The sequence below is a fragment of the Myxine glutinosa genome, chromosome 5 (genome assembly GCF_964187855.1).
Source record: "Myxine glutinosa chromosome 5, kmMyxGlut1.1, whole genome shotgun sequence".
NCBI classification, from domain to species: Eukaryota; Metazoa; Chordata; class Myxini; order Myxiniformes; family Myxinidae; genus Myxine; species Myxine glutinosa.
The window spans coordinates 552,832-575,423 of record NC_136265.1 but is presented as its reverse complement, the minus strand read 5'-3'; the positions used below and the strand labels follow the sequence as shown (position 1 = coordinate 575,423).

The window sequence follows — 22,592 nt, the reverse complement described above, 5'->3', positions numbered from 1 at the left end:
CTATTACAGCTCCATCGAGGATCACAGAAGATACTTGTGGTGGGTCCGACTTTGTTTCGACAAGCTGTTCTAAGGGCTGCAACAAGTCAGCTTTGGAACCAAAGCGGAGCTGTCCATTTTGCGAGAGTGCTGGCGGATGTGCGCTGTTCTCATGTTTGAAGAACTGCTCGAGACCCCCATCTCTGGTTTGGCATGCGATGTATAGTCTGGAGAAGAGCTCTGAATCACTCTTTGCAGAGGCTACTTGTTGTTTGCTCTTCTGGGCAGCTTTGACCTTGATGGATGAAAACAATGGGAGTTTGTTGCGTTTGATGACATCATTGAGTGGCTTGGATCTGTCTCCCAGACGTTCCTTCTCAAATGAATGGAACTGATCTCTCCCAATCTGTAAAGCTGTACGCACAGTATCTACAACAGCTGGGCCCAAGATCTCCAGTGTGCCCAGGACCAGCAAATCTGTGCTTTCTTCTTCAAAGGGGCTGCCCATCTCTTCGATGACTGTTGTCAGTGCACGGACATCTTGGACGAACTTCTTCTGCACACTGTCGGTTTGCTCATGGTGGTGGGTGTGCTCTCCCCTTTGGCGCAGTTGCTGTGAGGTCTCAAATTCTGTGATGACCCGAGCAACTTCGGGGCCAGCCACCATCCACCGTCGAAGGGCACTTGGATTTTCAGTTAGGCCCACTGCCCCGCCATCGCCTTTGACCGTGGCATTGTTTTGTTCATGAGCCTGGTCTAGGGAGATGGCGGAGAAAGCATGCCTAGTCTTCTTGGATGTGAAGTGCCCCGCATGGAACTTGGCAGCAACATCTGGGTGTTTCTCTGCAATGCCAACCATGTCCCTGATGTGGACTGGTAACCAGCGAGCATAGTGGATATGGCCCAATGCAGCGAACCATGCAGCTAGCTCTGGTAGGGTGTCCATGTACAGCGTGAAGTTGGACTCTCTCAGTGAACGTATGTAGAGGAGTATACAGAGCTCCAGGTTAAGTACAGTGGCCCAGTACTGAAACTGTGGACATGCCGCTGCTCTCTGGTCACACCATGCCTCGAACTCCAATGGTTCCTCACCTCTTGCAGTTGCTCTTTCGTTGTATATGTCATATGCACGATGCTGCAGTATGTGTAGGGCAGCAACAGTTACTTGGTGGGCGCGTCTTGTACGGCTGACGTGAGCTGCACGCAAGAAGGAGTCTATTGTGCCAGCTGTTGCTATCTCTGCCTGAACCAATGCCTGTGTCCAACCGCTGTCTTGCAGCCAGTCTCCTGCTGTCTTCAAAGCTGCCATCTCTGTGTGTAGACCACCCAGCATGACCACAAAGAGATCTTCACCATGTGTGTCTGGCCAGTTCCATTGCACCTGCTTGGCGATCGCATAAAGTGGTTGGTCCAGTGTGACGACGGGTATCTGTCCAGGGTTTAGCTCATTGATCGCTGCTTTCACGACATCCATGGCATGGCGGATCATTGCCACTGAGTGGGCTTGGTCATGGAAGAGGGGAAGCAAGGCAGTGGGTGTGACTGTGATACTAGTATCCTTGGCCGATTGGTTCTCTGCGTGATGTGCAGCCCAAGAAATGTTTCCTGGATTCTGTGTGTCACCACTGTCACATGCATCCTTCACAGTCTGGAGCCACCTCTTCTCTTTATCCAGTTCAGCTTGTGCAGGATTCCTCTGCAGCGACGCCTGGGTTCCAGCTGGTACAGGGTGGCTTTTGGCAAGTGAACTAACTGGTTGTACATCTGTGTAATACCGTGGAAGGTCCTCCACAGTCTTGACATTTGAGACACCCCCGATGATGACAATACCTCGGTCTGTGCCTTGATTGTCATAGTCTGGATGTTGTATCAATGAAATACCAGTTCCGTGAAAGGAGTCGTGTGCTGTCGTGGAACTGGGATTGTGGTCTATATTATCCACAGCTGATGTGGTGAACACTCCACCGCGGAGCTTTGGGGGACAGACCACCTTCTCCGCCCGAAAGCGCTGACAGACCCCGTTCCCCAGCTCTGCAGAGATCCGTAGCACTCTATCATAGGCAATGCTGATCCCTAGTCCAGATAATGTGTCAACCAGTTCCCTCTTTCTCGTATGGGCATGAAGCATCAAGCCAAGATATATTGGCAAAGGAGTCTCTTGACTAATGCTGTGTCGTACGTCTGTGCCTGCACCTCTCCTCTCATGCTTCACACTGTTGTATTTGAGAAGTTGAGCTATTGTCACAGACGCCGATGCCGATGACTGACATGCCTGATCTTTGATGCCTGCGCCCTCTAAAATCATGGAGACCATTGTCAGTAGCAGTTGTGGCACAGACTCTTCTTGACATTTGTTTGAGAAGGACCCATTGAAAGGCTGAGATGACTGGAACATATCCTTCCTTATAATCCCTGCAGCTCGTGCCAGGTGCACAACATCACTGTCAATATCATGTTGACATGCCTTGGCTAATGCACTGCCAATGTCTTCCTGAAACACCAGCAGGACATCTCTTCCCTGCCTGTGCTCCTGCAGATCAGGGAAGTGTGCCAGGATACGCTCCTTGAGTCTGGTTGTATGGACTCGTGTTTCCAGCACAACTCCGAACTGTTCCATTCTCATTGTGTAGAGCTTGGTGAGGTCTGCCATCTTGAATACAGGAGCAGTGTCTTCTTCTTTAGCAGTTTCCTCTATGTACGTTACCAGTTCAGCAAGGACTATTGCTGAAATGACATCTACCGTGCTCTGGCTTTGCTCAGCAAGCTTTTTTGCTGCCCTCACGCGGTTGTATAGGGATGTCAAACATTTCTTATGGTACTTGGCCTCTCTTGCGACCATGTCCCCAGCACTCAGTTGGGCTAACAAAGTGGTATCCTGAAGAAACTCTGCAGCCTTGCGAACGTGTTTATCTAGTTCCAATGTCGCTGCTTGATGAAACTCCAAACCAAGCTCTTGCTGGCAGAAGAAGCACAAATTGTCGCATATGCTATCAACACAAGCTGCCTGAGACCTAGTAAGCTTGTACTTATCTGTGATTGTACTGGGGATAGGGCTTCCCTCTGAATGACTTCTCTTCTGTACCCGCTGTAGCTTGGTAGTGTTATATTTCACCCTGCATGACTTGTGCCACTTGGCTTGGTGGGCAGCTAGAGTGGCAGCTATCCCTTGGCCTTCATCCAGTCGTTGCAAGTCCACGTCTTGTGGCAGCTTGCCTAGTTTATTGAATGCTGATAGATTGTCTTCAAGTGTCTTGTATCCAGCGCCTGCATCAGTTCTTTTCGTGACAGCAGGACACTGTAGGGACTCTCCTATATCAACTTGACACAGAACACAGAGTTCCCAGTCCAGTGGCGTCTTTGGCGTTGAAGTTACATGCTTGGTAACATGAACTAACTTGAACTGCTTCGACATGATTGAAACCTGGATGGAGCAAACAAACAAAAAAGTCATTTAATTAGGGGTTAATCAACGGACCAGCATGTTTTATCTACAGGACAATACACGACCCCCCCTGAAATTTGACACCAAATGACCTCTTTTAGGGGTATTTTTGGCCGAAATTTTCAAATTTTTCACTCCCCAGACCCCTAGATGTTCCCTTGAGCTCAGAATCGCCGCTGTAATGTGTCTACTGATGTTAGAAAAGATATAGGGTGAATGGGGCAATAATTGTGCCTGTAGGATTTGTTTCCGCCACCCCCCCTAAGGGTTACAGATTTTTAAAGCCGCCATTTTGAAATCCAATATGGCGGCGACCTTGGGTGAATTTCAACGTGGTTCCATATCTGAAAATGTTCTAAATATAACATTCTATCATTGTGCCAAATTTGGTGCTTCCATCACAAAATGCACAATTCTTCTTAAATTTTTGCTATGCCGCTGCACTATAACATTTATCACACAAAAAAAAATCAAACATACACACAAAGTATATAATAAGAGGAGTGGTAGACAAGATGGGGAGAGAAGGGGAAGCACACAAACACAACATTTGAGAGCAGGGACGTCGGGAGATCTGTGGGAGGGAGAGGGCTTGGGGGGGAGGAGGCGTGGGAAGAGGGGGTGGGGGGTGGGAGAAGTATAAAACACAAGGACACTCCAAGGACTTCCAGGAAAGAAGTTGGTATTTCAACAAAGTCTATCTGGGGTGAATTAACGGGGGTAGAAAAGATCAAGGTTTTGGATGGGGAAAGATAAGAGATGGTGGTGAACAGCTGTTTTAAAGGCCTGGAGGGAGGAGTGGGATTGAAGAGAGTGAGGGAGTTTGTTCCAGCGGTGGGAGAAAAAAGGAGTGAAGGTGAGCAGAGAGTTGTGATTTTGGCAGTTTAACCATCAGAGGGTTGCAGGCAGATCTTGTGCGACCTGTAGGAATATTTGGGGGACAGAGCCCAGAGAGAGAGCTGGGGGAGCAAGGCCGGAGAGGAGTCGGTAGAAGACAGAAAGGCCACCAACCTGCCTGCAGTGAGTAAGTGAAAGGCCCTTGGAGTTAGCTTCATCGCGGGAGATTCCAATGATTCTGAAAGCTTTGGTTTCAACAGCGTGAAGCCGAGCTAGGTGAGAGGCAGGAGCACCGTCCCAGAGGGGAGAGCAGTATTCCATTGAGCTGTGGATGAAAGCCTTGTATGTGGTGAGGAGCTCAGGTGTGCCAAGGAAGGACTTCGCACGACGGAGGATGCCCATTCGGCGACTGGCTTTGGAGGCCAGATTTGAAATGTGGTTTTCCCAGGAAAGATCATGGCAGATTGTGAGACCCAAAAGCTTGAGTGACAGAACTTCTTGGAGAGGATTATTCAGAAAGTGGATGGGAGGGTTGTCCAGTCGGTCTTTTCGGAGAGACATCGTAAGAGTGTGAGATTTGTCAGGATTGAAAGACATGTTCCACTTGTTTGCCCAGTCTGTGATTTTGTCCAGGTCTGCAGAGAGTGAGGAGGCTGCAGACTGCCTATCTGAGGGATGAGGAATGGAGCGGCAGAGAGTGGAGTAATCAGCAAAGAGATGGAGAGGATTTTCAAGAGAGTCGGAGAGATCATTGACGAAGACCAGAAAAAGCACAGGGCCCAGAACACTGCCTTGGGGGAACTCCAGCCTGAACAGGAAGAGGAGATGAGAGAACCCCATTCAGGGCCACACGTTGACTATGACTAGAGAGGAAGTCCGCCAGCCATGCATGGAGATGTCCATGGATACCAAAGGAGGAGAGTTTGGTGAGCAGAGCGGGGTGCCAGACCGTATCGAAGGCACGTGATATGTCAATGGAGACGGCTCTAATTTCCTGTTTGGCATTGAGGACCTCCAATCCTCCATCCATTGTTGAGACAGCAGAAGCAGCATGTCCAGAGTAGAGTGACCTGGTCTGAAACCAAATTGGAGAAGAGGAAAGATTTCATATCCGAAGCAATGATGGATTCCATGACATTGCTGATAATTGGGAGAAGGCTGATTGGTCTGTAGTTGCTCGGATCTGTTTTTGCACCTTTTTTGTTGAAGGGGTGATGTTGGCTGATTTCCAAGCAGATGGCAGATGACCTTGAGCAAAAGAGGGTGAAGAGAACAGAGATAGAGAGAGTGAAAGAGCGGAATAACAGGATTTTAGGACCCGTGGGCTGATGCCGTCAGGTCCAGTTGCAGAATCAGAGTCGAGGGTTGACAGAAACCTTTCCACCTTATCAGGAGGAAAGGACACAGAGTCCAGGAGCAGCTGGGTACGACTGGGTACGGTGGGTACAGAGAGGGATTGGTTTGGGACACAAGATTTAGAGGCAAACACAGAGTTGAGGCATTCAGCTTTTTCGCGTGCAGAGTCAGCCGTGTAGCCGTTTGAGGTAAGTGAGGGGATGGAGGGGGAACAAACACCAGAAACAGATTTGACCAGACGCCACCAGGATTTGGAAGAGGGAGATAGATAAGAGAGTTCGGTCTTGAGAACGGAGAGATATTGTTTCCTGGCTCTCCTGAGGGTGGACACACACTTGTTTCGGGCTTTGTGAAAGGAAATGAGATTTCCTTCCGTTGGATTTGCTTTCCAGGAGACGAAGGCAAGTTGTTTCTGGGCAACAGCCTCACCACAAGATTCCGTGTACCATGGACGGGAGGAAGGGTATGACAACTGAAGACGAGATGGGATAAATCTGTGCATGAAAGAGAGCAATTTACTTTGGAAGAATTCCCAGGATGAGTGGACGTCAGAGGCGGTAGAGATGGGAGACCAGTCCAGATGATTGATGGCTGCTTGAAGACCGTGCCAGTTGGCCGGAGTGAAATGCCAGACGCGTCGACGCTGAGGAGGCTCCCTGAGAATGGTCAGAGAGATGTCCACTTTAACAAGCACATGATCAGATGAGCCGATTGGAGCAGAAGAAGAGCAGCAGACATTTTCAGGGAAGTTAGTCATAACCAAGTCCAGAAGAGAAGATGCTCCGTTGACTGAGATCAGGGTCGGGAAATTGACAGATTGTGTCAGTCCCAGTGAGTCGCAGAAGTCCTTTGCTGAAGAGCCATGGCTGGTGAGAGAGGTACCCACACCCAGCCAACTGGCATGGTGACAATTGAAATCACCACATATGAGGAAGAGAGAGTTTGGATGAGTAGATCGAAGTTGGTCCATATTATCAGACAGCGAGATGTAGATGGAGTCATCACTGCTTGGTGGATGGTACAACACACACATGAACAAGAGGTGGGAGCGAAGGGGAAGCCATAGCCAGAGGTATTCCCGGGGGTGAGGTGGAGAGAAGGCAGTGCAGGGCGAGTGAGAAAGAGAGTTTTTGATTAAGATAGCAACCCCACCTCCAGGACGAGGCTCAGGTCTATCATACCGGAGGAGGGAGTAACCCGGGAGAGATACGAAGGAATCAGAGACATCATGAAGGAGGAAAGTTTCTGTTAAGCAGATCACGTCTGGTTTGTCAGAAGCAACCTGTATGGAGAGATCAGTTAAGTTTGAACGAAGGCCCTGGATGTTTGAGGTCCATACCGTTAATGAAGAGGAAGGGGGAGCATCGGATACAGAACAGGGGGGGGGGTGGGTGGGGGGGGGGGGGGAGGGTAAGACGTGGAAGAGGAGGAAGAGGTAGGGAGAGCTGTTGAGGGTGTGTCAGAGATTTCCGAATCGCTCGGAGAAAGGGAAGGATGGGGCGGACAAAAGGTTTGATGGTGATTGGGTGAGGCACAGTGAGGTGTTATTTCAGGAGGGGGCGATGGAGGTGACAGTTGGAAGGGGGAAGAAGCTGGGAGGACACTTTGAGGAGGCGGGGTGAGAGGGGGGAAATGGAGAAAAAATGAGGGTGGGGAGATTTGAAGGGGAGGGTTGAGGGGGGATTTTATGAGGGGAGGGAGAAGGGGAGGGATTTGAAAGGGATGGGAGATGGGGGAGATTTGGAGGGGAGGGGGGAGTCTGGGAGGGGAGGGGTGAGGGGGGAGTCTGGGAGGAGAGGGGTGAGGGGGAGTCTAGGAGGGGAGTGGTGTGGGGTGAGTTTAGGAGGGAAGGGGCAAGGGGGGAGATTTGAAAGGGATGGGTGATGGGGAGGATTTGGAGGTGAGGGGCAAGGGGGAAGATTTGGAGGGGAGGGAAGATGGGGAAGTTTTGGAGGGGAGGGGTGATGGGGAAGTTTTGGAGGGCAGGGGTGATGGGGAAGTTTTGGAGGGGAGGGGTGATGGGGAGGTTTTGGAGGGGAGGGGTGAGATTGGATTTTGGAAAGTGTACGATTAATGGGAAACGAACATTTATTGCAAAATGAGTTTCTTGTGACCTTCAAGTTAAAAATGCCAGGACGCTGGAGGACGCTGGTGGAGGGGGTGGGGGGGGGGGGGGGGTGGAGTGCAGGTGAGTTTAGGGAATGTATGAAAGAGGCATTGTAAGAGATGGATTTTTTTTTTTGAAATGAATAGATTTGGTGAGCAAGTCAAAAGCAACCTTTTAAAGAAGAAGAAGAAAAAGGTGTTATAATACACGACAGAATACAGTCCTTCAGGGGAAAGTTTAAACATTTTAAAGTTTAACAGTGAAAACGATCTGGGGAAATGGGGGTGAAACACGTGGTCGAAGAGCGAACAAACGAATAATAACAGAGAAGGAAATGTTTTTTTTTTTGTTTTGTTTGTTTTTTTGAATTGAGATGTTAAACAAGGAAGTATGGGGTGAAAAGACTGGGAAAAACAGAGAACGAAAGTAATTGGAGCACAATCGATGGACAGCCTTGAGAAAAACAAAGCCTCAAGGTAGGACATGGTATAAGGCCTCAAAAGACACTCCTCGATTTAACACGATTTTCTATATAGGTATGAAAAATTAACACCGAGAATCTTCCTCGGGACCCACTGTACACACACTATAAAATAAATACAGTTTTGACGGAAATACAAATGGGAACAATTACTTAACTTCGATAGCATGGAGAGCGTGGACAACTTCGAAAAAACGTAACCTCGCCGGCAAGACCGGAAGTGGAAGTGATTTCATCACGACCATCATGACATCATCATGACTTTTTCATCATGACCCTAAACATACCAGTAAATCCACCAAGGAATGACTGAAAAGAAAGAAATGGAGGGTTCTGGAATGGCAAAGACAAAGCCCGGATCTAAATCCCATGGGGATGTTGTGAGGGGATTTGAAACGAGCTGTGCATGCAGGAAACACCTCAAACATCGCACAGCTGAAAGAATTCTGCGTGGAGGAGTGGGCAAAAATTTCTCCCAGTCGATGTCAGAGACTGGTAGACAGTTATAAGAAACGCCTACTTGAGGTTGTTTCTGCCAAAGGGGGCAATACCACCTATTGGAGCCAAGGGTGTACTTACTTTTTCCACATGCGAAATTTGCATTTATGTTTATTTAAGTTATACAATGGACGACAAAATGTAAATGTTTCATTATATTTGTTATTTTATATCACCTTTATCTATCAATATTGTTGAAATGAAGATCAAATAGCTGTATGTTGAAATATGTTGAAAAAGTCAAAACTTTACATGGGGTGTACTTACTTTTTCACGTGACTGTATGTATATATATATACTAGTGGGGTCACCCGTGGGAATCCCATGGGCATGGATGTGTGTGACATTTGGACATCTTGATTTAGATGCTGCACATTAAATTTGACAAAATGGTTATTGGCAATTCATCAGATCCAGAAATGGTGTAATGAACACACTTTATTTATTTCACATAATATGTGACACCTCACTCCTCTCCACCTGACACTCTCCTCTCTCCACCCTCACGCCTCTCCAATCCCACTCCTCCTCACACCCCTCTCTAATCCCTCACACTCCTCTCCAATGACTCACTCTCCTCTCCAATCGCTCCTCACTCTCCTCTCCAATCGCTCCTCACTCTCCTCTGCAATCGCTCCTCACTCTTCACTCTAATCGGTCCTCGCTCTCCAACCCCTCGCGCCTCGCTCTAATACCTTTCGCTCCTCGCTCTCCAACCCCTCGCTCCTCGCTCTCCAACCCCTCGCTCCTCGCTCTCCAACCCCTAGCTCCTCGCTCTCCAACTCCTCGCTCCTTGCTCTCCAACCCCTCGCTCCTTGCTCTCCAACCCCTCGCTCCTCGCTCTCCAACCCCTCGCTCCTCGCTCTCCAACCCCTCGCTCCTCGCTCTCCAACCCCTAGCTCCTCGCTCTCCAACTCCTCGCTCCCCAACCCCTCGCGCCTCACTCTCCAACCCCTCGCTCCTCACTCTCCAACTCCTCGCTCCTCACTCTCCAACTTCTCGCTCCTCACTCTCCAACCCATCGCTCTCCAACCCCTTGCTCCTCACTCTCCAACCCCTTGCTCCTCACTCTCCAACCCCTTGCTCCTCACTCTCCAACCCCTTGCCCCTCACTCTCCAACCCCTTGCCCCTCACTCTCCAACCCCTCGCTCCTCACTGTCCAACCCCTCGCTCCTCACTCTCCAATGCCTCACTCCTCGCTCCTCTCCCATCTCATTCATTTTGGAAATGGAAGTTTCCACGCAACGCATGAATTGTCACGAGCCTCAAGAGGAAGTGTCTTGTAATCATCAAATGGCAAGTAAATTACATTGTGAAAATTAAAAATTTCAAATAAACCTATTTAAAGTGTATTCGCACATAACTAATAAAAAAAACGAAGAAATATCTCTCCGTAATTTCCTGAAACATATTTTCGTTTTTACTTCCAGATAATAATGTTGAATGAAATAAGAACGAAGAAATATATGTCGTTTTGTGACGACTGTCATCAAAAGTAAAAGTAATATATCTTAACGGAAAAGAAAAAGCGAATTTTTAATATATGTCGACATTTTCCCCGACTGTTATTTTAGGCGGTGTGTTTTCGTGTATCATCAACAACAACAACATGCATTTTAAGGCCATTTTCCCTGCTAGAGCGGGGGTTAGCCTTGCGGTCCCCATGACAATCTTCTCCATTTTGCCCTATTTTCTGCATCTCTCCTTGTTAACCCCCTTGCCCGCATTTCTTCTTCCACCGTCTTTAGCCAAGTCTTTCTCGGTCTTCCCCGTCCTCGACTTCCTTCTACATTAATTTCCATCACTCTTCTCAACCAGTCACTTTCATCCTTCCTCAACACATGACCTGACCAAACCATCTCAACCTGTTCCTCTTCACAGCATCAATCAACAGGCAATATTCCCATCATCTTTCGCAATTCATCATTTGTCTTCCTCTCTCTCAACGATACTCCGCACATCCATCGAACCATTCGCATTTCCACCCTTTCCAGCCTTCGTTGCTGCTCTACGTTCATTACCCATGTCTCGCTCCCATAAAACATAACACTTCTCACACATGCAGCATACACCTTTCCCTTCAGCTTCAGCGACACTCTCCTCCTCATCAGCACGCCACTCAGTTCCCGAAACTTCTTCCATGCACATCTCACTCGAGCAACCGTTGCCGAGTCTGATCCAGCCTCTCCATTCAGCATGTCTCCGAGGTAGCAAAATGTTTTCACACCTTCCAGCTTCACGCCGTCTCCAAGATCCAACTCAACATTTCCTCCATCTACAGCTCCCTCTGTGCACACTTTACATTTGAATGTAGCTGCCACACTGGTAAATGACCCTCTCAGACCACTACATTTTTGATGAACCCACTCAGCACACATTGTACATTGAATCGAGTTCACTCCGACACCCTTCCTGCACACAGCACACGGCCACTTCTCAGTTCTTTCCACCTCACCACATGCTTTACCACTTGCCATCACCTTCGTCTTTCCGATATTCACCTTCAGACCTTTTGTCTCCATACATTCCTTCCACTTGTTCATCTTTTCCTTCAGTCCATCCATACTTTCCGCAATCAACACCAGATCATCTGCATACAACAACTCCCACGGTAAACCCTCCTTTACGTTCTGAGCCAGCACCTCCATCACAGCTACAAATAGTAGTGGACTTAGTACCGACCCCTGATGCACTCCCACCTTCACCTCAAACTCACCACTGTTCCCGTCCTTCGTCCTTACAGCTGTGCGCGCTCTTTTGTACATTGCCATCACTACTCTGATCAACCATTCCTCCACTCCTAACTTCCTCAATGCCCATGTCAATACTTTGCGTGGAACCCTATCGAATGTTTTCTCCAGATCAACAAACCCAAAAAACAACTTCTTCCTCTACTCCATGTACTTCTCCTGCAACTGCCTCACAATGAAAAGGGCGGCGTCAGCATCACGGCTGCGGTTTAACCATATTCCAACAATAACCAAACAGAACCATGAAAACCATGAAAAACAATCTGTGAAAAGTCTCCAAGCGAGAACGTGGATTTGAGAAAGAAGGAGCAGAGGCGGAAGAAAAACGAGATACAGGGGGCGGGGCACAAGTTGAGACGAGGAGGAGAGCGAACAAGCACGTGTCCGGGAGGAGAGAAAGAATCAATATAGAATTCTTTGTCGATCCGTTTGTCCTGTTTTTAAAAAACGCCGGGCAAAGGGTAAGATGCCTGCGAGAGGCAGGGGGGAGAAAAGAAAATCAAAGAAACAAACAAATAATAATAATAAATAATAATTCATTTATTTTGTATAGCGCTTTTCAAGAAGCCCAAAGGCGCTTTGACAGAGTGCAAAACATAATGCATAACAATACATGAAAACAACAATTGCAAAAAGACAAGAATCAATAGGGAAATATTTAAAGCAAAAGGAGGGAGAAGGAGAAGAGATAGTCAGGGGTTAGATGCTGTGGGTTGAATGTTGAATGCAGTGTTGAACAGGTGGGTCTTTAGTGATGTTTTGAATGTGGTGAGTGAGGAGGAGTCTCTGATGGTGTGAGGTAGTGAGTTCCAGAGGGTGGGAGCAGCGATGGAGAAGGCCCTGTCCCCCCAGGATCTGAATTTGGTCCGGATGGGGGGGGGGGGGGGGGGTCAGGAGGTCGGTACCAGCAGAGCGGAGGTTGTGGGTGGGAGTGTGTCTGGAAAGGAGGTCAGCCAGGTAGGATGGGGCCAGGTTATGGAGGGCTTTGTATGTCAAGAGGGGGATTTTGTACTGGATTCTCTGGGGGATGGGGAGCCAGTGAAGCTTGTAAAGGATGTGGGTGATGTGTCACGGGTCCGGGAATGGGTGAGTAGACGGGCAGCGGAGTTCTGAATGTATTGGAGTTTATTGGTGATTTTTGAGGGTGAACCATAGAGGAGGCTATTGCAGTAGTCCAGACGGGAGGTGATGAAGGTGTGGATAAGGGTTTCTGCAGCCGTGGAGGAGAGGGATGAGCGGAGATGGGCGATGTTTTTCAGGTGAAAGAAGGCTGTCTTTGTGATCTGTTTAGTGTATTTGTCGAAGGAGAGGGTTTGGTCAAAGATGATGCCAAGATTCCGGATGTGAGGGGAGGTGGATACTGGGAAACCGTCGAATGTTGAGGGCAAAGTTATGGGTGGATTTGGTGAGCGTTTTTGGGCCAATGATGATTATTTCAGATTTATCATAGTTAAGCTTGAGGAAGTTGATTTGAAGCCAGGATTTTATTTCAGTGATGCAGTTTGTCAGGATAGAGTAGGTGTCGGTGGAGATGGACTTGGTGGAGATGAAAAGCTGGATGTCATCGGCGAAGCAGTGGAATTGGAGACCATGACGGCGGATTAAGTGACTGAGGGGGGACAGGTAAAGGATGAAGAGGAGGGGGCCAAGTACTGAACCTTGGGGGACACCTTGGGGGTAGGGAGCAGTGGGGGATTTGCAGTTATTGATGGAGATGAACTGGCGTCTGTCAGAGAGGTATGATTTAATCCCAGAGAGGGCAGTGCCGGTAACGTTATCAGTGGATTCAAGTCGGGTGAGGAGGATGGTGTGATCGATGGTGGCAAAGGCAGCGCTGAGGTCGAGGAGGACGAGAATGTTGAGGTTGCCAGCGTCAGAGGAGAGGAGAAGGTCGTTGGTGATTTTGAGGAGAGCAGTTTCAGTACTGTGGTTGGAGCGGAATCCGGATTGGAATGTTTCATACAGGTTATTGGCAGAGAGGTGATGTTTGAGTTGAGTGGCTACAGCACGTTCCAAAACTTTTGACAGAAAGGGTAGGTTGGAGATGGGTCTGAAGTTGTTTAGGGAGTCAGGGTTTAGACCAGGTTTTTTTAGAATGGGGGTAACAGCAGCAATTTTGAGGGAAGGTGGGACGATGCCTGTAGACAGGGAGGAGTTTATTGTTGCAATGATAAGTGGAGAGAGAGCAGGGAGGGAGGCCTTGACAAAGCTGGAGGGGATGGGGTCAAGAGTGCAGGTGGCAGTTTTCATTCCTATGATGAGTTCAGAGAGGTCAGTAGGGGAGATTGGGGAGAACCGAGACAGGGGATGGCAGGACAAGGGGGGGGCAGGTGGTTGGAGGGGGAGCGGGTGCGGCGGTGGTCAAGCTGTTGTAGATGTTGTCAATTTTGCGTTGGAAGAAAGAGAGGAAGGAGATGCAGTTGTCTACTGTGAATGACTGGGTGGTGGTGTTCAGGGGGCGGAGGAGTTTGTTTATTGTCGAGAAGAGTGCTTTTGGGTCTCCGGAGCCAGAGTGGATAATTTGAGAGTAGTAGGCGGAGCGGGCGCGGGAGAGGGCATCTTTGTAGTGTTGTAGGTGGTCCTTGTAGGCTTGGGAGTGAACTGTGAGACCTGTTTTATTGCGGAGTCTTTCAAGTTGGCGAGCACGAGTTTTCATCAGGCAGAGTTCAGGGCTAAACCAGGGAGCAGAATGGGTGAAAGAAACTGTTTTGGTTTTCATAGGCGCAAGCTGGTCAAGGCAGGAGGAGAGAGTGTGGTTGTAGTAGTCAGTGAGGTCAGAAGGGGTGTGGAGGTCAACGAAGGGAGAAGTGGACATTTTTTCAGAGAGGGTGGATGAGAATGAGGTCGGTGAAAGAGCGTTTAGCTTACGGAAGTTGATAGTGCGATAATGCCTTGGTGCTGGGGTGGGGACGTTGATGGTCATAGTGATGGCTAAGTGGTCAGAGAGGGTGAGGTCAGAGCCAGAGAGATGGTGCAAAATTAGTCCAGTAGAGCAGACATGGTCGAGAATGTGACCACGGTTATGGGTAGGAATGTTGACATGTTGAGTGAGGTTAAAGCAGGTGAGTAAATCAGTGAAGTCGGTGGTTATTGTGGAGTCAGTGGAGTCCATGTGGATATTGAAATCGCCAAGGAGGAGGATTGAGGGGGAGAGGGAACATAGCTGGGTCAGAAAGTAGGAGAAGTCAGACAGGAATGATGGGTGTGGTTTGGGAGGGCGGTAGACGGCAGCCATGACTGACTGCGTGTGACCAGAGAGTTTAAAAGCCAGGCGTTCAAATGATGGAGCAGAGGAGATGGAGATGAGGTTGGTCTTGATGTCCTGTCGGTGAATTACGGCAATTCCACCACCTTGGCCCTCCGAGCGTGGTTTATTGATGTAGGAATATCCATTGGGTGTGGTGAGGTTGAGTGTGTAGTAGTCCAGAGGTTGTTGCCAGGTTTCAGTGAGACAGAGAAAGTCCAGTTTATTATCCAGGATGTATTCGTTCAGGATGAGGCATTTGTTGTTGAGGGACCGGGCTTTGAACAGGGTGAGCTTGATGTTGTTTTGAACAGCAGGGATGAATTCAGGTGATTTAGCCAGGGTTCGTAGGCAGGAGGTGCGATTGTGTGCGTTGCTGTGACCAGGTGCGCTGGGACGAAGAGTGAGAGTGCGCTGAGCCGACCAGAGGACGGGGATGGAGTTACCTGATTGTAAATATACAAACTTACGACCGGAGCCACGGTGAATGTACCTGGGTCGTCGGAGGAGTCCATTTGATTTGATGGCAGAGATGCATGATGGGGTGGAGCGGGTATTGAGCAGAAGGAGCCTTGCGGCGGAGTACCGCAGAGCCATGCCAGGCAGGAGCGGAGAGACGAGACGAGGCCAAGGTTGAGGAGGTGAAACAATGGTCCCAACCCACAGGAGCGGGCCCGAGGAAACGAAGGAGCCAGGTAGGTGAAGCCAGGAGCAGAGCCGGGACCAAGCAGAGGGCAGGCAGGAGCAAAGAGACGATCACGAGGCCAAGGTTGATCACGGCAAAGCGGCAAATGCCGCCGCTACAAATCAAGATCACGGCGGGAAACCGCCACCAAACCGCTGCGATGGTCACAACCCACGAGAGCATGCCCGAGGAAACAGCGAGCAGGCGAAGGAGCCGGGCAGGCGAAGCAGGGAGCAGAGCCGGGGCTATGCAGAGGGCAGACTCAATGGCCAAAAAATCCGCACGACCACCAAAAAAGCAAGCAACTGACAGTGGCCCGGTCGAAGAAATGGCGAGCATGTGACGCCTGCGTCCTCTTCATACCGGACCGGAAGCGGAAGTTCGAAGGAATACTCTGAAGGAAAGAACTTACACTCACAAAACACCGACGGGGGGAAGGGAGCCCGGAAAGACCAGGCCGCGCACGACGCGTGAATAAAAAAAAAACGACCAATCACACACAAATCCGCAACAACCACAAAATCAAAACTAAACAGAAACACACAACAACACACACACAACAAAACAACCAGCGGAAACCCGACAAAGACACGAATGGGAAAACGCTCAAACTTCGATGCCGTGGAGAGCTCGAAGCAAGCCTCGTCACCCGAGGGACCGGAAGTCTATTCCTCTTTCGTGTATCATCGTGGCGCAATTTAAAAAAAATATATCTCTGCATTTTCCCGTGTGTGCGTGAATGTTCTCAATTATTTGTGACACCGAGTCTAAAACCATCGATAAAAATTAAATCAGATGGTGAATTTGAGATAAAATCGTGAGGGTGACTCTCAATGAATGGGCTTTATTTTACAGGCCTTTAGGAAATCATTTCTTTCCATAAACAGAAACTTTCATGGGATTCTCTTCCCGTTTTTTTTCAACCGAGTCTAAAACGATGTTAGCGACTGTTAAAAATAAAATGATATATCAAATTAGAGTTGAAAAAACCTGTGTGAGAGAGAAAGACAACACGGGCCTAACTAAACAGGCCTCAAAGCTATTCGAGTTAATAAAATGGTGGATATTTGTTTGCATGAAGCCTCTCCAAGAATGGGTGGAGCTACTCTGTAAACGGAGTAAGCCACACCCCCAGACAGACGGACAGAATCACCCAGGCCTATTATAATATAGATGAGAGAAAAAGAGGTCCAAAACCAAAACGTTTTAGAACTTCAAAAAGGTATGTGTGAGAAACAAAGTCAAAAGCTTTCTCCTGGTCTAGGAAGATCAAGCCAAAACATTCATAATTAATCTCACAGATTTCAATTACATCTCGAACAACAGATATAATATCCTGAATATTACGACCAGGAACACAATAAGTTTGGTCCATGTGTATCATGTCTTTTCGTAGGGGTGAGGGATGCAAGGCTAAAGTCTTTGAGAAAATTTTATAGTCTGTACACAACTAGGATACTGGCCTCCACTGAGAGATGAGCAATGAATTTCCTTTTCTGGGATGCCCGAATCTTCTGGGATGAGAGTAAGTACGGCACTTCTGCAGCTCAGTGGGAGTTCACCCTTCTCCAGGAAAATCGGAAGCAATTCGGGTCCCAAAAGTCCCAAAATTTTTCGAAGACCTCCCCTGGCTGACCATCCAAGCCATGTGTTTTCCCTCTGTCCAGGCTTTTAAGGACAACAGAAAGTTCTTAAAGTGTGTGTGAGCGGTGACTCCAAATCCAACCTTTGCTTGGGGGCTAGAGTACCGACACCATCAACCAAAATGGGAACAAGTTCTGTATCGACATCTGTTGCCTGGTAAACTTTAGAGAAGAAGAGTCTTGCATCATTCTTAATTTATACAGGGTTAGTCGTGATTGAATTATCAGGACGTTTCAAAGCAGTAGTTAGAGAAGGAGGAGATTTTGATTCAAAATCAAAGAAAAACCGGGTCGGAGAATCCGGGAGGTAAAGGTGCTGAAAGCGTAATCTCGTTAACGCTCCTTGGGTTTGATTAGCAATTATATTATGAAGAAGGGGATTTTTCTCACATAGTCTTAGTTGCTGTTCGGGAGTGGGATGGTTTTTTAATTGGTTTGAATTTGGAGAATTTCTTTCACCAGCATCGCTTTTATCCTGCGTTGTACTTGCGTGTTTAGAAAACAGAATTGCTGACAGAAACTTCTAATTTGGACCTTTGCGTTGTCCCACCACAATCACTCGTTCTTAAAACTGGATTTGGAGCCGATCAACCGAGACCACACCCTTTCAAAGGCATTCCTAAAGGAAGGGTTACCTAATATGGAGATGTTGTTTCAAAAAAGAGTGCCGATTTGGAGGTAACCCTGTGCGGTAACTCATGGTAATGAGGTGATAATCGGAGAAACCAAATGGGGAAATTTCCGTAGTGGGGGAGAGGTTGGTAAAGGGCAAATTTTTATAAAATCTATCAAGCCTAGGGAGGCCACCCGATTGTTACCAACCTTGCACCAGGTAAATTGATGGGTGCCTGGATTTTGTATCCGCCAGATATCTTGAAAACCAAAATCCCTTATTATTTTAGATAAGTCTGGCTGGTCCGGGGTGAGGTTTTGCGCCATTCCGATCGCACTCAGGTTGCAGGGTGCAATTAAAATCACCGCCTATTATAATGCACTTCTGCAAGTCTAACTGCATCATGTGGAGTCGTAACCTGTCATAGAAGGTTCGTCGGTCTGTGCCCTTTGAAGGGGCGTTGACATTTATTAAAGTAAAATTGATGTCTCCATCAACAAAATCCAGTGAAGCTAAGTGACCTGGGATTATTTCCTGAAATGAGAGTTGGAGCGGGCAAAAATGGGGATTAATTAGAAAGGCAACTCCTGCTGTACGAGAGGTTGAATCGCTAAAGTAGCCGGCCTTTTTCATCATTCGGTCCCAGATAGTGTGAGACGATGGAGTAGAGTGGGTTTCTTGTAAGAAAGCCACATCTAGTTTCCGTTGCCTTTCAAGGTTGACCACTTGGAGTATCCTCGACTGGCTCGCACCACCATTTATATTGAGGCTACCAAAAATAGTCATAGATGTAAAAGAGGTAAGGAAAGGGAAATGGGCGCATAAATGTTTAGCTTCTCTTTCGCTTTAATGATGTACTTCTTAAGCCTGCTGCATTGTGGTCAGTGAAACTGTGGTCACTCGGTCGGCGTATAACGCTTCTTGCCGTTTCAATGAAAGCATGCAGATCAGAAAAATGATCCTTAATATGAACATTTCTTTTTTTAAAGATCTGGTTGAGGAAGTTGAGGATTTGCGGCGGTTAGACTTTAGAACTACTGTTTGTGGGGAATTCTTTAATGCAAAATGGTTCTCCCTCGGACATTTCGGAAACACCATCTGGAAAGTTTTCATTTTCTAGTTCAAAACCATGCTCGTGTCCCGTGTTGTGCAGGTTTCATCCTGCTGTATTTCAGATGAAGTGGGGAGAGGGGGGGAAGGTTCTGACACAACCTCAGATAATGCGGAGGGAAGAGGGGCACCAGGATTTGAGTCTAGCACGGGTTTGTCAACATGCGGTTCTTTTATAACATTGTCACTACACTCAGACATGTCATCAGGGGTAGTTGATGCGGTAATTTCCGCAATTGGAGAATCGTTGGTCAAGTCTGGGCACTGTTGGGGAAGTATGGGGATAGTTTTTGGCCCTTTAACGGTAGGGTCCTCACATAGTTCATGCTCATTACCATGAGAAGGAATCATTAATTATTTCCGGGAACAAGTCACATTCACCTTGATCGGCCGGCAAGGTATCTGTTATCTTCATTTGTGAGGGACTCATACCGATTACTCATGGATACTGTGTCAGATAACTGTGGAGTTTTGTTTAATGGTAATATTTCACTCCAGCGAAAACTGCTTTCTTCCCTTTACAAGGGGCAGGCCCCTCCTGAGCCGTTTTCCTCTTCCTCAGTGAGGAAGCAATCGTGAACCCATCCCATGCACAAAATGTACTGTCATCTGGGACCTTTGGGATTGACATTTCATTATCTGGGACAGTAACTGTGTCAGGGTCGTCAACGGTAACGTGTAGGACCATATTAGCTGGAGCGACGGTCTCCGTGGCCGAGGGGGTGCGGTTTCAGGATAGAAACGTTTAAAACTACCAAACTCGCCGCAGACAAAGCATTTCAACATTTGTCGATGATTGTGATAATTTTGATAATTGATAATTATTGAATTGATAACATAAAAACACTTGATAATTATGCCCATCGATGCAGAATTTAATTATGACATTTACAACTTTGTCCACATTAAATAAAGGAAGCACAATGTACGCCTGGTGCCGGAAAGACATCACGTGTTTAGCTTATTCGTTCCGGCATCGCAAAGATAACATTGTGATCTGAGAGACCATGGTTCCAAATCGAAATAACTCCTTTTAGAAGTGCTTCATTCTTTATAAATGATGGAACAATACTTAGAAAATGTTTTACAGCAGGGGGTTTCAAGTGGAGAGGCCAAGACGAAATGGCCGTTATCGCAAGATAAACCAGTACAGATGATGTCATGTTCTAATTGATCATGCGACACAAAAGCTACGACTCGTTTATTCATGCGCGAAGCTGTGCCTACCTTTTCAAATCCAATGACATCACCATTGGCAAAAATGATATCCTCCACATCGACCACCATGCTTCCACGTCAGGGCCTCGAAGGCCGCACAGCGGGAAAGTGTCAACATTTTCTGATTTTGAAATGAAACTAAGCGGAAGGAAATGAGAGGAGAGGGAGGTGGGGGAAGTGAGAGAGAAGGGAGGGGAAAATAGGGTTCCTCATCCAAAAGGAAACACCACTCAACGCGTATATAGTTGTGTACAGGAAAGTGGAAACCCACACGGCAAAAAGTTAAGCTGCCGGTACGAAGCTTGCCTATACCACAAGCTGTGGGTTCTCTGTCTTTCTCTGTCTTTCTCTGTCTCTCTCTCTCTGTCTCTGTCTCTCTCTCTCTCTCGCTCTCTGTGTGTGTGTGTGTGTGTGAGTCGTGCGTGGGTGTGGCAATCATGGCAGCTGCGTGTGTTGAGCTGTGGGGTCTCTGTCTCTGTCTCTCTGTCATCTCGGAGAGGAAATGGGGCAGGTAAGGGAACGAGGGAGCACACACATAATAAATCAATACAAAACTGAAGAGAAGGAGGGAAAAAACTATGGTTATTGGGGGAGGGGGGAGGGTGTTGATTCACGGAGACGAAGGGAGGGGGACGGGAGTGGGGAGCAGAAGGGAGAAAAGGGAGGAGGGAGGAATGAGGAGGAGGAAGAGGAATTAAGAGGAGTAAAAATGAAAAAGAAGCAACAGAAATGCAACACCGAACTACACAGCCGATTTGTGATTCCATTTTGATGTTGGAGAACCGTTTCACTCATTTCAGTTGTTATGCTAATTTTTCTTCGTTCGTTGCAGAGTTTTTAATCGTAAAAATGGTTGAAATGTTGACCATTTTTGGTGTGTGTGTGTGTGTGTGTGTGTGTGTGTGTGTGTGTGTGTGTGTGTGTGTGTGTGTGTGTGTGTGTGTGTGTGTGTGTGTGTGTGTGTGTCAGTCAGCTCCAATCTGAGCCTTCGACCATGTGTAAAAAGAAAAAGTGGTGAATTAACATTGACTGCTTCTTAAGTCATTCTTTCATTTGAACTTTTTATCTTTCAGCTAAGCCAATGCCATTGAACATTGTGAGTATCTGCTGCATACTTTCTTTGAGTAAACTGCCCAATCGAAGGTTGTTTTTGTGGACAAGACAGTGGTGTTTGCAAAATCGGTGGGGGAGCTTTTGTGAGTATTTGAAATCTGGAATGGCAAAAGCTGATGCAACCAGCGAGGCATGTGACATTGAACCCAAAAGAACCGAAATCATTGTCAATGAGGGCAAAGCAAGAATGCTATTTTCAAGTACAAGCGAAGTGTTCTACAATCCTGTTCAGGAATTCAACCGTGATTTGACGTAAGTTTTCTTATATTATTATTTTAAAATATGATTCTTTGGTTCTTTGGTTTTTGACATCATAATTTTATGTTTGTGTTACTTTTGTGCTATTTGTGCAGTTCATAGAATCGTAACAGAGGTGAACATTTCATATTGTCTAACTGAAATATTTCCATTTACTGTTTTTTTTGGTCTGAAGTATATTCTTTAACAAATGAAATTCTAAAATTAATTCAAAATCACAACCTTGTAATTGTGTTGTCTTTTTTTATTTTTGCTTAAAAAAGTATTTATAACCAAAATGAGTTTTTTTTTTTTTTTTTTTTTTTTTTTTTTTTTTTTGTATACAGAGTCGAGGCTCGTGAAAGAGCTAACATTTATCAAACAAACAAGCAAACAAAGTATATATAAAGGGGAGCGGTCGACAAGATGGGGAGAGAAGTGGAGGAAGCACACAAACACAACATTTGAGAGCAGGGACATCGGGAGATGTTTTTGGAGGGAGAGGGCCTGGGGGGAGGCAGGATAGGTATAAAACGCAAGGACACCAAGGACTTCCAGGAAAGAAGCCAAAAGTCACCTCAAAAAAGTGGATTTGGGATGAAATTAGCGGGGGTAGAAAAGATCAAGGTTTTGGATTGGGGAAGATAAGAGATGGTGGTGAACAGCCGTTTTAAAGACCTGGAGGGAGGAGTGGGATTGAAGAGAGTGAGGGAGTTTGTTCCAGAGGTGGGAGAAAAGAGGAATGAAGGAGTGAAGGTGAGCAGAGAGTCTTGATTTTGGCAGTTTAACCATAAGAGGGTTGCAGGCAGATCTTGTGTGACCTGCAGGAATATTTTGGGGACAGAGCCCAGAGAGAGCTGGGGGAGCAAGGCTGGAGAGGAGTCGGTAGAAGACAGAAAGACCACCAACCTGCCTGCGGTGATTAAGTGAAAGGCCCTCGGAGATAGCGTCATCGCGGGAGATTCCAATGATTCTGAACGCTTTGGTTTCAACAGCGTGAAGACGAGCTAGGTGTGAGGCAGGAGCACCAGCCCAGAGGGGAGAGCAGTACTCCATTGAGCTGCGGATGAAAGCCTTGTATGTGGTGAGGAGCTCAGGTGTGCCAAGGAAGGACTTCGCACGACGGAGGATGCCCAGTCGGCGACTGGCTTTGGAGGCCAGCTTGGAAATGTGGTTTTCCCAGAAAAGATCATGGCAGATAGTGGGACCCAAAAGCTTGAGTGACAGAACTTCTTGGAGAGGATTATTCAGAAAGTAGATGGGAGGGTTTTCCAGTCG

The 22,592-nt window shown here is 47.4% G+C and overlaps 1 protein-coding gene across 8 annotated transcripts in view; it reads left to right on the top strand.

Moving 5' to 3' along the window:
• The window catches only part of TRMT1 (tRNA methyltransferase 1), a 193,448-nt gene that overhangs the window by 8,808 nt on the left and 162,048 nt on the right, over positions 1–22,592 (top strand). For 6 of the 8 annotated variants that reach the window (XM_078777475.1, XM_078777474.1, XM_068117983.2 and 3 more), the window contains exon 2: positions 21,038–21,329. In XM_078777475.1, coding sequence (XP_078633601.1) covers positions 21,046–21,329 — 284 coding nt within the window. In that variant the 5' untranslated portion in view covers positions 21,038–21,045. Of the gene's footprint in view, positions 1–20,239; positions 20,476–21,037; positions 21,330–22,592 lie in introns of those variants that run through there. The other 2 variants (XM_078777476.1, XM_078777471.1) reach the window with 2 other exon arrangements.